The sequence below is a fragment of the Siphateles boraxobius genome, unplaced genomic scaffold (genome assembly GCF_051911475.1).
Source record: "Siphateles boraxobius isolate OS27281-9 unplaced genomic scaffold, OSU_SipBor_1 19, whole genome shotgun sequence".
Taxonomy (NCBI): domain Eukaryota; kingdom Metazoa; phylum Chordata; class Actinopteri; order Cypriniformes; family Leuciscidae; genus Siphateles; species Siphateles boraxobius.
This window is the reverse complement of record NW_027508799.1, coordinates 32,111,092-32,126,355: the sequence shown is the minus strand read 5'-3', so window position 1 is coordinate 32,126,355 and position 15,264 is coordinate 32,111,092. Positions and strand designations below refer to the sequence as shown.

At 40.4% G+C, this 15,264-nt stretch overlaps 1 protein-coding gene across 1 annotated transcript in view; it reads right to left on the bottom strand.

The window, feature by feature from the left end:
• Nucleotides 1–427: 427 nt before the first annotated feature.
• Nucleotides 428–15,264, bottom strand: part of LOC143742257 (uncharacterized) — a 38,174-nt gene continuing 23,337 nt past the window's right edge. Inside the window, exons 9-11 of the mRNA XM_077235030.1 lie at nucleotides 10,057–10,162; nucleotides 673–787; nucleotides 428–527 (exon numbers count right to left, since the gene is read on the bottom strand). Of these exons, the coding sequence (XP_077091145.1) occupies nucleotides 676–787; nucleotides 10,057–10,162 (218 nt within the window). The 3' untranslated portion in view covers nucleotides 428–527; nucleotides 673–675. The remainder of the gene's footprint in view (nucleotides 528–672; nucleotides 788–10,056; nucleotides 10,163–15,264) is intronic.

Below are 15,264 nucleotides of genomic sequence, written 5' to 3'. Positions count from 1 at the left end.
TAATTTCTTTCAACAACAACAAAAAACAACAACCTTATAATGACTTGGTGTAACCATATAGTCAGGTTGAATAACACAAAAAAATAAAAGCAATTTTAGGTTACCTGACAAAACATTCATAAAGAAACACTGCCATTTTTGCAATGACTCTCGGACCTTACAGTTAATCGTGTCACCAGTGAAAGACCAGAAGAGGTTAAGAAGATGGACCTCAGTCATCTGGGCTCTCAGCAGGGTGCTTCAGTGCAACAGTGTGTTTGTGTGTGTGCGTGTGTGTGTCTGTGTGTGTGTCTGTGTGTGTGTGTGTGTGTGTGTGTGTGTGTGTGTGTGTGTGTGTGTGTGTGTGTGTGTGTGTGTGTGTGTGTGTGTGTGTGTGTGTGTGTGTGTGTGTGTGTGTGTGTGTGTGTGTGTGTGTGTGTGTGTGTGTGTCGCGGATTCTCCCTGGGCATCTAGGGTCACTAATAAGGAGATGTTTATGCAGAGTGTGTCAGAATCTTAGTGTCTTTTCCCCTCTTTCCTTCCCTTCTCTGTTTTCAATTATTTACCATTTTTGAGCAGGAGAGAGAAAAAATAAGAAATAAGTAGTCAAGCTTTTGGACGTTTCTCGATGGCGTACTGCACTTTTCTCAGAAACATCATGCATATTTAAAGTTAATAAAGCCTATTCCTTACCTTTTATCCAGACTTTTTAATGTTGTGCGAGAGAAGAAGAGCTGGAAACATCAGAGTGCTACTCAGAGACATCGGCTGTGTCCTCAGGTTCAGTGTGAAGAACCAGACCATGTCCCTGAGGAAGACATATACACATCATTATTACACTAATGACATGAAATCAGCACCAAATAATAAAGCATTAATGCTCTAGAGATGCTTTTGGCTCAGAGTGGGCCTTGCTGCTAATCATGCATCATGTTTCAGCTTTGGTGTCAATTAAGTTTTTGTGCACTTCTTGGTTTTCATACAGTATTTATGGGAGAGTAGATTGACAGAGAAGGAAAACAAGAACAGCTTATTCACATTTAAACTTTAAGATTAAAACAAAACTGTGGAACAATCACATAATGTTTTGTCACTCTCTGCTATCTGTAGCCAACGAGTATTGTAATGGACATAGAATATCTAAAGCAAGTGTATTCAAACTAACACTTGTCAAAGTAAAGGTTTTGGCGGGTAAATAAAATATAGCTGTTCCTAATAAAGTTACCGACCAACTGGCAAACAGAGTAGATTTCTTCTGAATAAAATAAAAATAATAAAATATTTCATTTAATGAATTAAAATAATGCAAAATACAGTTTAATGTCTGCAGAAATGTATTAACATATAATTCTAATAAATAATTTATTTTAATGATTAATTTATCAAAAGACATTTATGGCTAGTAAATTTTCTTAATTCACCCAGCATTGGCTTATAGGTGCTGTGGTAACCAAACAGGCAGTAAACGAATATGAAACAACTTAGCATGAAAATCCACTATCATTGACTTATTCAATGTAAACAGTAGATTTATATACAACATTTGGAAACAGTCTTTCTTCTCAAAGGGTTAGGGTTAGGACAAAATTGACAGTCTAACGGTACCAGTCCTGTGAGCGATTTGTCTTCACCTCGTGCGTATGCGTAGTTGTGCTATCGGCTCAAACATGGGCATCTCCACTCAAGAAAAAGGCAGCGGGTGGATTTGGTAGGGAGTCTGACTGAGATGGTCATAAATCAGGGCTGGCGTGGCAGGATTCCGACAGGCTGCTATGGCTTTATCTGCTGAACAGCTTTCATCCTCCCCAGCCCGTTTATGCATATCCACTGGATATCCCACCTCCACGGTGTCCAAAGCTCGGGCTCAAGGCCTCTCCAAACCCGCAGTCTTCCCAGAGATCCCTATTCCCTTTCCTGCTTAATTGATTCTGCTGGGGTGTCAAAAAAAAGAGAAGTATAGTGTATATCTCATCTTTTATTTAGGCAAGCTTTGATATGGGCTATATTTAAAAAAGGTTAATATATATAAGGCTCATGGGTGGGTTTAAAATTTCATGAACAACTATCCGAAAAATAAAAAGAACTAGTTGCAAGTGTTGCGTTTTTTTTTTTACTTGAACAGTTTTTTTTCATGAACTGACTTACAATTTACAGCATTAATGCATAGTAAAGTTTAACTTTAATCAACTTTAAAGTCAAATATGTAACACTTTGCAAACCATTTTACTTTAATGTGATGTATTTCAGAGAGTATCCAAGAAAAAAAAGAATATGGCATTTTATCCATCAGGAATTGACTGGATCATCAGAATTGGCCTGCGCATGACATGTTCAGAGGGAGGGATTGAAAATTGGAGGGCTTGAAGATGTCGTCTGAAAAGGAAAATTGTTTTAGAAGCAAGTTTTAGTTTTAATTGTTTTAGAGCAAGTTTTAACAAAAGATTTGAAGATTAGCTATCCATCCATCCACCTAACCACCTACCTACCCCATCTACCCATCCATCCATCCATCCATATACCGACCTACCTTCTTTTTAATCAAAACAGAGGTAATAGGTTTAGTTCTTAGTCTCAATGGACAACTACCGTTGATTTCAGTTCTCAGACTGGCCTACAGTCTCCTGACATAACGTGCCTGTAATCTCGAGCACAAAAAGGGGAAAAGGAGAGGAAGGTGGAAGCACAGGGACGGTGGCGGCCCAAGATGCTGGCGGAGCCGTGGAGAGCGAGCAGGCTTCAGCCCCCAGCATATTCATAAATCAGCTCTTTCAGGAGCTGTCAGCCACTCCATAATGAGGGTTATTATTCAGCTCGGGTGTCAAAGTTACTATCAAAGGACCGTCTCTGGAAGGCCCTCTCACTATGCTCCTTGTTAAATAAACAGCGGCGTACACAAAATGGCAAACAAGACGTGGGTCAACCTGATACAGAGCGGGGCCACGCGGGCCTCTGGAGTAATTTACCCTTCGGGAATAGCCGACTGGGGAGATGGATGATATCAGGCCTTTCAGAAAGATTAATGGAGAGAGACGACAACCAAAAAGAAGTGAGAGCAACTGAGACGTTGAAGAGGTAGATGGAGGATAAGGAGAGATGGCATCACATCTTTCTAACTAGAAGGGGTAATAATGTTTGTGTTCAATGACCAAAAAACCCTAACATTTATCCATAATTAGCTATTTACCCATTTAAGCAGTGCAAACTATTCCCCAAACGGTGGTTAAAATAACTACAAACCATAAAAAAGCTCATTGCAAAAAAAAAAGACTTCTCACCTACACGCCATATATTAAGGCATATAAAATAAAGTTAAACGAATAACGACTAAGCTATCAAAATTGCAGAGCCCCTACAACTGACAGCAAAATTCCCCACATCACTTGACCTCTCGATGATAACAGTCTAATATTAACCCTCTACGAATATATGCTTTAAAAAATTCATTCTCTTTATTACTTTGTTAATATCAGACAGTGGCCTCGGAGCTGAGGGTAGTATTAATTTTGAATACTTGAAGGGGGCAGAGGAGACGAGGGGGCGAGAACTGAGCTGTATGGCAAATGAAAGGGCTAATCTCTGTTTAACATTAACAAGGACTCCACACATCCAGAGCGCAGCAAGATTATAGCTCTCAACGTGGGACTCCGGGTTATGGCTGCATTGAAATACTTGACTGAATATTAAAAAATGAACTGCGTTTTCATACACATAGGTTAACTTACTATGAAATACTTGGGTAACACTTTAAAATAACAATAAACATTATAAAATAACTCTCTGGAATACTTGATTCTGAATAGTCAATCATGTCATTCTGCAATCAAATACTTTTGCATGATGATGACTAAACGGTTTAATTAACTAGTACTAGTCTTATATAATTAAATCATATTGATAAACTATTAATAATAATAATAATAATAAGTTGTAGTTTTAGAGCAGCCAAAATGCAAGCGGAAAGAGTGGAAAATAATATTTCTTCATGGAGAAAGGGTAGAATTTAGAATATGATTATATTTAGTAGGCATCTTGGGTGGTAAAATCAATTAAATTCTACATTGAGTAAATGGGAGGAAATCACTGATAGTTGCAGGCCATTCCTCAAATTGTCATAATTACAACAGCCAGAGGGGTCACCATCACTGACTCTCTTCAAGGACAAAAAAAAGACTTTCCCAGGAGGAAGAGGAAGTGCTTTCCTCTTGTGTTTAAAGAGGAGAGCAACTCCAAACAGTGAGGAGTCGTCATCGCGGGCATTGATTTTCATCTCACCTACCTGAAGGCAACAGATTAATCTTTTACATCTGTGAGTTTGAGACAGGCCTTCACGCTGTGCGAAAAATCACCAACGTACCAGAGACCAATTAATGATTTTGTCATTCCGGTGCCGGGACAGTGCATGTTTGTCAAAGTATCTCTGCGATGGTAATTTGGGCCATCTGTTCTCGTAGCAGTGAAGAAAGCTGAAATATGTGATGCGTTTAAACTCAATAATGTGTCATATGACTGGTGGGGCCTTGTCTGGTGGACATGAAGAGAACATATGTTGTCTTCCAGCCCGCGGGCTGACATTGAAGATGAGAAAAGACAGTACTTCAAGGCAAATGCCTTCCCTGAAGAAAGCCTGCCAGAACCTATATGGCTCAGTGTATTGACAAATCTCTTGTGGACGGCACAGACATGAAGGTTTACGAGGCTAGTCTCTTTCAGTCCCCGTCGCTGTGATGGGAAGGACTGAAGTCTTCAAAACAGGACCGTCCCGGGGCGGCTTAGGGGAACCCCGATGACACGTTGACTGACACCTTGTGGGGCCAAAGTTAAACCTTCTTTGAATTGAATTAAACAGCTGAAGATGCAATAACCTTCACTGTTTCTAAATTTGATCTGATTTAACATGCCCTGCTTGTTTATTAAGCACGAGAGGTTGAGGTTTAATTGCAGTGCTGAGGTGAGACTTTAGCCTGAAGATGGATGATACGGAGATAGACTCCTGCCATTGGAGACTGCAAAACATACCGGCACCACCGGTGATGAATGACGAGTCAGAAGCTCAGTTTTCCCATAGGAAACCATCTTGTACAAAAGGTAGAAAGTATGACAACCAACCTTTAAAAGCTTCCCAACTCCTCATCTAGGCTAAACAGTTGAAGTTTCTACACAAATCACACAATATACAGCTAAGCTTTAATGGTGGCAAAGGATAAGTCAACGTTTAGTGTCAAAATATCTTGGAGGATAGACAAGAAAAAGGGAAACGAGTAGCAAGGCGCAAAATAACAAGTGGCACATCTGCAAATTAGCTTTGACTGCTCAACAAGGAGCATGTGTTGACAAGGGAGAGAGCTGATGTGATTTGCTGACACCAGCAAAGGAAAAAAAAGAGAGACAAAACAAATCTAATCATCCCTTCCCATCAAGAGGAAATCGCTGCCTCCTTCTTTCCACAAAGACCCCCTTGGCTTAAATCAATTTCTAACAAACTTGATTCTGAGGCGGTAACGGGGGGAATCAACAGTACCTTTCAATTTAATTCAGTGCCGCGCTCTGGGAGAGAGCAACTTTCATCCATCACCATCATGAGCACAGCTGTAGCGCTTATATACAACACAAGACCCGGTGGAGGGAAAACCCCATGAAAATACATCTTTAAATATCAGTTTACACGGCCACTCACATCAGGTTGTGATGGGAATCACCAGCTTTTCATGAAGAATTACGTTTTTGAACTCTTTTGTAAATGTGTATCTTTACACACTATCATAAATATCCAGTAAGTAAGAAAGTTGAGATTCAGTAACTGCGCTTACAAATTCAGTGTGTGTTTCAAACTCTAACTTTTTGTGTGACTTTCAGCATCTTTCAACCACAAAATTTAGCAGTTTCTCCAGAGATAAAAAAAAGCTGATGTAGTGAAGTTAGCACTCAGTCAAAGGCAAGAAAAATCTAAAGAGACAACAAAGAGAAGAAAAGATCTTAAGATAAAAAATGTTTTTCACATTTTGTTTTACTAATGTGGCTACAAACTGCTTAAAGCGCCAATAAAGTTTCCTTCAAATGGTAGTTAGTTACAAATGTCGACAGTTTAACTTTAACCCTGTAAAGCCCAATATATGTAAAATAAACCAAACACATTCTTTTAAATGGAACAATGTATGGATAGTTAAATAAATGAAGTTGCTTTAGTATAGTAAGTGTTCATCTAGAAATTTTACTAACAATACAAGTTAGTTATAGGTCGGCATGAAACAGAAGTTGCAATAGTCTTTTCTTTCCTATTGTGACGTATATCAGAGTGAAACGGCATCTTGTACAAGAAAAAAGTAGAGCGGGACTTGATTTTGTTCATCAGGAATTCACTGGATGGTTGTGGTTTGTTATTGGTCGATCTCACCTCATGTGAGTGACAGGTTGTCCTGCCCTCGCACCAGTAAACACGTTATCACAGAAGAGAAGCGATGTCGCAGCAAGAGGGAGAGGAAGATTAGGAGGGCGCATGAATAAAAACAAAGATGTGCACGGATAAATCGTTTACAATAAATACTACAATATTCCACAAAAAAAAGAGAATTGTCCATTTTGAATTCATGGGGACTTTAGATTGTGCACAACATAGCCAAGTTTTGATCGTGTTGATAATTTGGAGGCCTTAAAAATGTGCATATCAAATATGATACAGTAGGCTTTATAGGATTAAAGTGTCTTCAAACCGTTGATAGCGGTTGACCTGAAAGAGAAAACTGACTGTAAAAGGACAATCTAACGCACGCTTCAGCGCCCCTAATGGCGGCGTTGAAAAGGCAATGCACTCTTGCTTGCGTAGCTTATAAGCGTCTGTGTTCGCATCCTCACAGAGAGTGCATTTGTAGCCAAAGACTGGCAGCTTGCAGAGGTGAACATGCCGCAGCTGAAGAAGATGATTTGCAGGAGGAAGACCCTTCTGAATCATTTCTCTTCCTACTTCACTCTGGCCACATTCTCCCTTTCCCTCCACCAAGCCCCCCCCCCCCCCCCCCCCCACCCCACCCCCCACTTCCTGTCATTAAGCCTCTCACTGCCTGTCCCTAAAATAATCCCAGCAGTTTTTTGTCAATCCACTAATAATTCAATTTAGCAGGCCCGGCACAGAGCTTCGCCATTAGTTTTGAGGACGTGATTTAAGATTGATGACTTGTGCCCCTTGGGAGTCTGTTTCATGAGGTGCTGGGGGGTAGCGGGGGGCGCCACGGCCAAGGTACGGAGGGAGAACAGGCATGGGAGTCGAGCGAATTAAACTTTGGAATTGATTTTCTTAAAATTTGAGTTGACTAATGTGACAAGTCGCAGCTGTGAACGGCAGAGCGCCGGGTTAAAAAACCCGCGGCCTGTCTCCTCCAGGCTTCTCACAGTGACACGCCAGCGAGAGAGAGAAAATGTGTGTTAGGAGGCCTTTTGTGCACACACACACACACACACAAACATATGCTGCCGCTCAGTCATCAACCTGCTGTCACCGACACAAATTACAGCCAGGAGAGAGAGAGAAAGCAAAGAAAGAGAGACAGACCTCACATCACCACAGCCTCAGAGTTGCAGGTACTGCAGGTAGTGCTGACAAGGGACAGGTCACTGCTGTGACATTGTTGAATAATTCAAGAAAAGAAAGAAGGAACGAGGAGGGAAGAGAGAGGGAGTAGATAAGTCAATGACAAAAAGTATAGAACATGTATGGGTGGATACTCTCGGCTTGTCGTAACACTCTGCTGTGCCATCAAAAGCAACATATTGCAGTGTCTACAAGTTACATCACCGCAATACAATACTTCTGGTCTGGGAGGCCACATCTGCTAACATTTGCATCTGTCTACTCTTCTGAGTGCAAATCACAGGCTTCTCAGTCTCTCTGAAATTAAAGTTGACCCTGAAATTAATTTTCTTAAAGGTATACAGACAAAATGTGTTGAATGTAGAAATAATTGAGCATCAGTGGCCAAATAAAAGGAGTTTAATTTTAGTGGATCACCTCATGGAGGCCGCCATTTTGAGATCACATGGTCAATCTCGGTCATCACTCTTTTAGCAGAGACTTTTATTCATAGAATAAATTACTCATGGCCAAGTTCTATTTATATATAATCGTCCTAGATTTTTATCACAAATACATTAAATTGACAAAGCAAAATGTGTTGCGAATGCCGTTTTGTTTAGTTGCGCTCTAGAAAGTAGGCCTTTTAAAGCCTCATAATAATTTGCTCTCCAAAGTTCCATCTACTAGACCACCAAACAGACTAAATTATTTTCTTCATTAACAGCAGCGTGGCTGTAATTCCCCGGCCAATGTGAGTCACAAAGCGGTCCTGCTTGATCCAATGGCGCAATTCAGAAACGATTTAAAGAAGCAGTAAGCAAACAGAACCGAGCGACGTGGCCCCTGATGAGTGAACACTGGAATTGGTTTCACGCTCGAGCGCAGCCTTTAAGACAAAGTACCTCAGGAGATAATTATAGTGTCAAGCATCCGCCAGGCCGGCCGTTGACGATTGGCCAATATTTAGCTTTAATTAAATCAAAGCAGAAATGTAATTTCTCCTGAGTGATCTTTACACAGAAAGTCGACTTTAGAAAAACACAACATAAGTCTTAACGCGTCTCCTTTCGTCCCCTCTGTCGCTGCTGAAGTTTATTTTGCGACCAAACACATCATCCAGCGTATGTGAATCCTGCAAACTGATGAAGTAATGAACTTTGTGAAGTGTTCATTCACCTGAGAGGCATCGATTTAATGAGTTCGCTCTTAACTCTGGGGTCTGTGAGAACTGTATATTATATTTTCATGGCAGAATACCAGCCGGATTTAATACAAATGATATTAAAATGGCAAATTGTGTTAATCTTAAGAATATAACCGAGATGCTACAGAGTTTAGCTTAATACTTTAAAACTAGTGCAGTGGGGTTGCAAACATTTTGGGACCTCAAAAATGGGTCATGGACCAAAAAAAATTCTTGAGAAATTGAAGAGATGGTGTGCGATTTCACAGTAAAATGACCATAAAGTTGAGGAACTCACTTTATCGTAATGACATGAGGCCACAAGCTTTTTGAATGTTGCTGAGAATGTTGTGCAATGTGCACATATCTGCAGTAAGAGTATCCTAAAATAGACATCCCAAACAAAACACTCACTGGAGACATCACAAATATTTAAAATCTATTACTTTCAATGCCTGTGCTTAAAGTGGTGCAATTGATTTCATTTGCTGGCATCCAACAGAAAGGGCTGTACTTTTCCCTGCCGGCTGTTTGGGAATATGGGAATGTTTGGCTGTAATCATAGAGTGGACTATTGATCTTGCTATTTTAATATGTTGTGTGAGCAGCTCTGTTTGACTGCCTTTTTTCATTAGCCGACGGCTCTCTGCCTTCAAGCCGGGGAATTAAAACTGCCTCTTTCTCTGTTTGGACTGCAGGATGAAGCTGGCTAAGAAAGGTCAATACAAAATTAATATGGGCATTAATATTCTTAATGCAAACCTGACGCGTGCAAAGTCTTAGTTCTGACTGAGGTCCGCACAAAGTTAGATATGATCCTCCCGAGGCGGCCTCAGGCGCAGAACACCTGCGGTTACGCATTAATTGCGACTGTCTTGTGCACATCATAAACTCGCAGCTGATGGTGATCAGAGCGCTTCAGCGATGACTGTGAATCTCCTTCATTTTAATTGATTGTAAAACAGCAGGAGAAAAAGTGCTTCAGCAGCGAAAACATTCGGAGGTTGCCTCTGTGTTAAGAGATTTAATTACATTTATAATATGAGGAGGGATTTGGCTATGCAAATGCCTTTAAACTGAAGAGTGTTGTATGTAAACACGCCCAGGAGGGGATGATCTCTCTGAATAAGAGACCCAACATAGTTGCAGAAGAAAAAACGAATACGATCCATAGTTCTTAAATTAGGTTAATTATAATTAGTATAGACTAACTAACTGTTAAAACTAATCTCTACTCTAAACTCTTACTGTCTTTATGTGGACATCTGGAAAGAGAGACATTTGGACCACATAAAAAGCAAAACTTGAAAAAAAAAAAGTTCACACTCACAGGGCATTACACTTCCTCCTCCAGCTTGCTGTCATCCCACAGTGCATCACTTCCCCAGGTAAATGGCGCACACGTACACGGCTGTGGTTTTTTCCTCCTTGGACCACTGTTGGTATATATACACACACACACACACACACACACACATTAGCAGAAGTGGTCACTGGAGACACTTTAAGACTTTTACTCAGCTAACCACTTGTGTCACCGAAGACGAATATTAATACCACGATAAACCATCTTGATTATTGGTAAATAACCAGAAAGTACCCTTATTAAGATTTTAGGCCAAAGATTTTGTCTTGCCTAACAAATAGTACAGTAGTAGCGTGTTTTCCGAGTAAACTGAGGGCTCTGCTGTAGAATTCCCATCTGTGTAGATGTAGATGTACCTGCTGTTATTTATGAGGGCTCTTGTTTATGCATGCACACCACAGATGCTGGTAATTAATCCAGCGCGCAATTAGATATTGTTTCAATTCACAGCTGAGTGTAATTAACTTCTGGAGTCCTTCCTCTCGGAGCGAGCTGGTACTGGGTTGAACTAGATAGTATAAGCATGATTTCTAATCTCTAACCTAAGGCAAGAAGTGCAGGACTAATTTCATGTTTTCTTTCAGAAATAATCAATTTCCTTTGAAAGTGTTTCTGAGGCTGATTAGTTCACAGACTGTTTAAATTGGCATGTTGTTCAGATCATATGAGGACAGAGGTCACATTAGCAAACAATCTAGAAACGAGAAGTTAGTATTACAAAAACTTTGGATACCAAATCCAGGTAGTGATGGGGCGTACTTGTTTCACCAGATTTGCGAGGGCTAAATTTCTAAAATATAATAAAATGACTTCATAAGGTGAAGCGTTAATTTTCTTCAATATTAAAATGTTTTTTTCTCTACCAGCATTAAAACTAAACCACAAATGGTTACAGTATCTTCTGGACAACAAAATAAATTTTTAGGTGGATTTGACCATAAAACGTGAATATATACGGAATCTGGGGTGCTTTTAAACACTGCTCAGAAAGTTATTACTTGTATATACTGTATATGCCAACATAACTTTCAATACATAATAAAATGTCAATAAATAAATCAATGGCCAATTGAATAAATGTGCATTTATTATTTATTGACACATTATTGAAAGACATTTTGGAAGAACTATTTATTAATATAGACAAAAGGCTTAAGGCTGAGATTTAGGTTAGTTTGTTCTGAATGGTAAAAGATAAAGAAAGCTCCTCCTTTTCGGTAGAAAGAAAATTGGTTTACCCAGTAACTTTCAGCTTTAGAGTAACTCTACAGCTGCCTTCCATAAGACCTCTTCTTTGATCCGTGTTAATGGGGGCCGTTAAGGTCTTTTCAGTGTGTAGACGCATGGAGCAGCTCCATTTGTGTTGCTTATGAGCACATCTCGGGTTTTGGGCGAACTGGGAAGCAGACCACCTATGACTCTGACTCTGCTGGGCCGTATTGCCATATCCTTCACTGGGGTGATGCTTCACGGGTTCGCCTTGACCTCCCCACCATTTCCAGCCATCAATCTGAGCCCGATTCTGCCTTCTGCCTTTGTAGATGGGCACATCTTTTTATTCTAAATCCGCTCTTATTACGGTTCCTCTCAGCCGGTCAGTAAGAAGACCTCAACTCAAAGTTGGGGAGGTAATTAAGCGGATCTTTCCCTCCGCTTCAGTACTGAAGCGAAAGCCTGTCCAGCTCCTATTTGCCTAGATTCAGGATGTAGTGGCTACGGCTGAGCTGTCGGCCGGACTTCATCTGAGCGTTCATGTCTGGACAGTGGGTTCGTCGCCTCATTATCAGCTGGTAGAACTGTCAGAAGTGGGGAAAAAACATGGTTGTAATGTAATCTGGTCACTGGACTTTTTCCTCTTCTTAATGACGGCCTTCCTCGATCTCTGCGCCCTTCTACTCTTCCCAGTCACGTCTGATAGACTCACACGGCGAGGAGACTCACATGGCGACGACAAGCCGATTGCATAATATGATATTGATCTTCACCCGGGGGCAAATGCTATTATCCCTGATAACCACGTAGATGAGAAAAACAATATAAAATTAAGAAAAAATAGAAGGAAAGAATGCATTAATTTGCTGTGCAAACCTCCGAACATCTGTTAACTAGTTAGGCTTGGTTAATAAGCAAAATAATTAGGGTTCTATCTTGTTTGATTCCCTCAGCTTCTTCTTCTGTATTCATATCTGGAGAGCAACGAGCGCTGCGACCCTCAGGCAGAGGAAGCAATAATATGAGCCCAGGAGAGCCATTCACAGGCAGGGAGAGAGGAGGCATCCAGAGGAGTCTCCCTGGCTCTCCACCTGGGCGTCTGGGAGGCTAAACGGCGCAGATATCGCTTATTAAACCATCTGCCTCATGCTAATTAGATTATTGCAGATAAAGAGAAGGAGTTTTCTTTGTAAATTTTAATGAGATAATGTGTCAACCAATTGCACAGGGAAGATGGATGTAATTCGGGGACTCCGAATGCAGAATTTCAGGTGAAGGTGTGCAGAGGAACAGATGCGGGTTTGAGGGTGATTAATCGCGTGAATCCAAAAAGAAAACAGCTAAGGGGAATGAAAATAAAAACAGAACCGCACAGAAAAAAAACTTTATCCGAGAGGTGTAAAGTATTTTTTGGTTTCATCAACTACTGACGCTGTAGATTTTACTACTACTAGAACTAACATTTTTATTTTTGCCATTCTGAACATCAAACTGATAATATATACAGTGAAATATACCATTGCAAGTTTTACTGTATGAAAATGATACATTTTAAGTAAATTACAGCTGACACTCAACTGTCATTTCCACCGTGATGTGGTAGAAATTAAATTAGTTTGTATCTCTGTTGATGACTGAAAAGAAGAACATAAACGTATTATGAGTTTATTTTCTAAAAATACATAGGATTAAAATAGCCCCAAGCTAAAGAAGTAATATTATTATTCATACTAAATATAATCTTAAATCTAGCACCAAACAAGGTAAGTATTGATTTACTATTGTACGCCAGTAACAGGACTGACAAAGAACTCCTGGTCTAACAAGCACCTGGTTTCCCCTTTTTGCCATACGTAGATACATTTCAGCTTTGAAGGAGAGAAAACTGAGAGCTCTGCTAACTAATGAAGCAGAGCGTATCGATTAGGGCCGTCACAAGAGGAAGGCATAAAAGTACACATTCAATAAGGGACTTCATATCCCGTCCAGCTAGTGTAAAGGTTAAGTGCTAAGGAATATTACCAGGATCAATACATGACTGCAACTTCACATATAGCGCACCATGTCTTCTCACAGGATAACTTACTTATAAAGAAAGAAAGGAAGTCCTATTTCCGTGGAAAAGGTAGGAAGCTTGCATCACAGTGTGCAAACCAGTTCATTGCTTACTGGTGGTTAGCGCCGTCCTGTAATAAAGCCTTCGCTGTCATCAACAACTCAGCAGTGTAAACTGGAGCTTATTAAAATTTAATAACCGTCACTTTGTCTCTGTTCACAATAAATAACAAACTCAATTTCCTCCCCGTTACGGCAAGAGAGGCTCCTTAAGCAAGACAAATGAATGGTTTGCAGCACAGACTAACAACATTAACTGGCTAATTAAACAACAATAGAGGATGCTGGGGCTTCTTGCGATAATTATGCAATGTAGTTTAATGAAAAGGTTAACTGTGCATGAGGAATACGATGTCTTTGTCTCAGTGCCAGACCATTTGGGGAGCAGAAAAAGAAACACATTTGCTGGATTTTCCTCACTAAACAAGGCAAATTAAATGTGTTGCACGCCTTCTGCTTGGTGTTTTCCACAGACACCAGCCATTAGTATACCAGATAGCTCAAACCTTAAATGAGGTGTAAGTACATCCTCCAATGGCTCCGTGATGAACCATTCTTGAGGGTCATGGCCTTATGTTTAGCACATTGCTATGAGGTGCACATGTGGGAGATGCGGGTTCAAATCAAGTTCACATCTGGTCCCAGGTTTATCCATTTCATCCCATCAACTACTGTCAGATTTACAATCAAAGGCCACAATCAATGGCCACTTTATTAGGTACACCTTTGCTAGTACCAGGTTGGACCCTCTTTTGTCTTCAGAACTACCTTAATTCTTCATAGCACAGATTCAACAAGGTGCTGGAAATATTCCTTAGAGATTTTGGTCCATGTTGACATGATAGCTTCACGCAGTTGCAATTTGTCGACTGCCCATCCATGATAATCTCCTGATCCACCACATCCCAAAGCTGCTCTATTGAACTGAGATCTGTGGAGGCCATTTGAGTTTAGTGAACTCATTGTCATGTTCAAGAAACCAGATTGAGATGATATGAGCTTTGTGACATGGCACGTTATCCTGCTGGAAGTAGCTATCAGAAGATATGTACACTGTTGTCATAAAGGGATGGACATGGTCAGCAACAATAAAAAAATGTTCAATTGGTACTAAGGTGCCCAAAGTGTGCCAAGAAAATTTCCCATTGCACCACCAGTAGCCTGGACGGATCCATGCTTTCATGTTGTTTACGCCCAAATTCTGACCCTAACATTTAAATGTCGCAGCTGAAGTTGAGACTCATCAGAACAGGCAACTTTTTTCCAATCTGCGTCCCAATTCAGAGGCTGCATTCGAAAGGCCGACTGTGTCCCCGTGGCACGACGAAGGCTGTCCCAATTCCAAGGCTACTTCAAATGCGGCCTTCAAATGAGTCCTTCGTTTCCTGTGCAGATGGATCCTTCGCGACCTTGCCTATCCCAGAATTTATTGCGCACCAGTACCGACAGGATGTTTTTTTTTAGTTTTTTTTTTAGAGAAATTGTAGAATTACCCTTACAGAAATACGCAAGTATTTGGTTTTAACTTACTCAAATATCTGATGATAAAAATGTAAATGTTTTAAAAAAGTTTAAAGCAGTTTAAATGTTGACATATCTTGCTAAGATGCAATCGTATGGATAAATGGACCATGGTGAATATTTAGACAGTTTGTGAACCCCGTTTTCTTTTCAGACAGTTTAATAAAAGTCCAGTACAAACATTACTGCCACTCATCAACGGGAGTTGCCACAGTATAAGTGACAAAAACAATCCTACAAAGGCTAGACCGTCCCGATTAACAAAGCTTGTTCCGACCTTTGTGGCCTTTTAAGTCAGCGTCCTTCGAAGGATGCAGCCTCTTA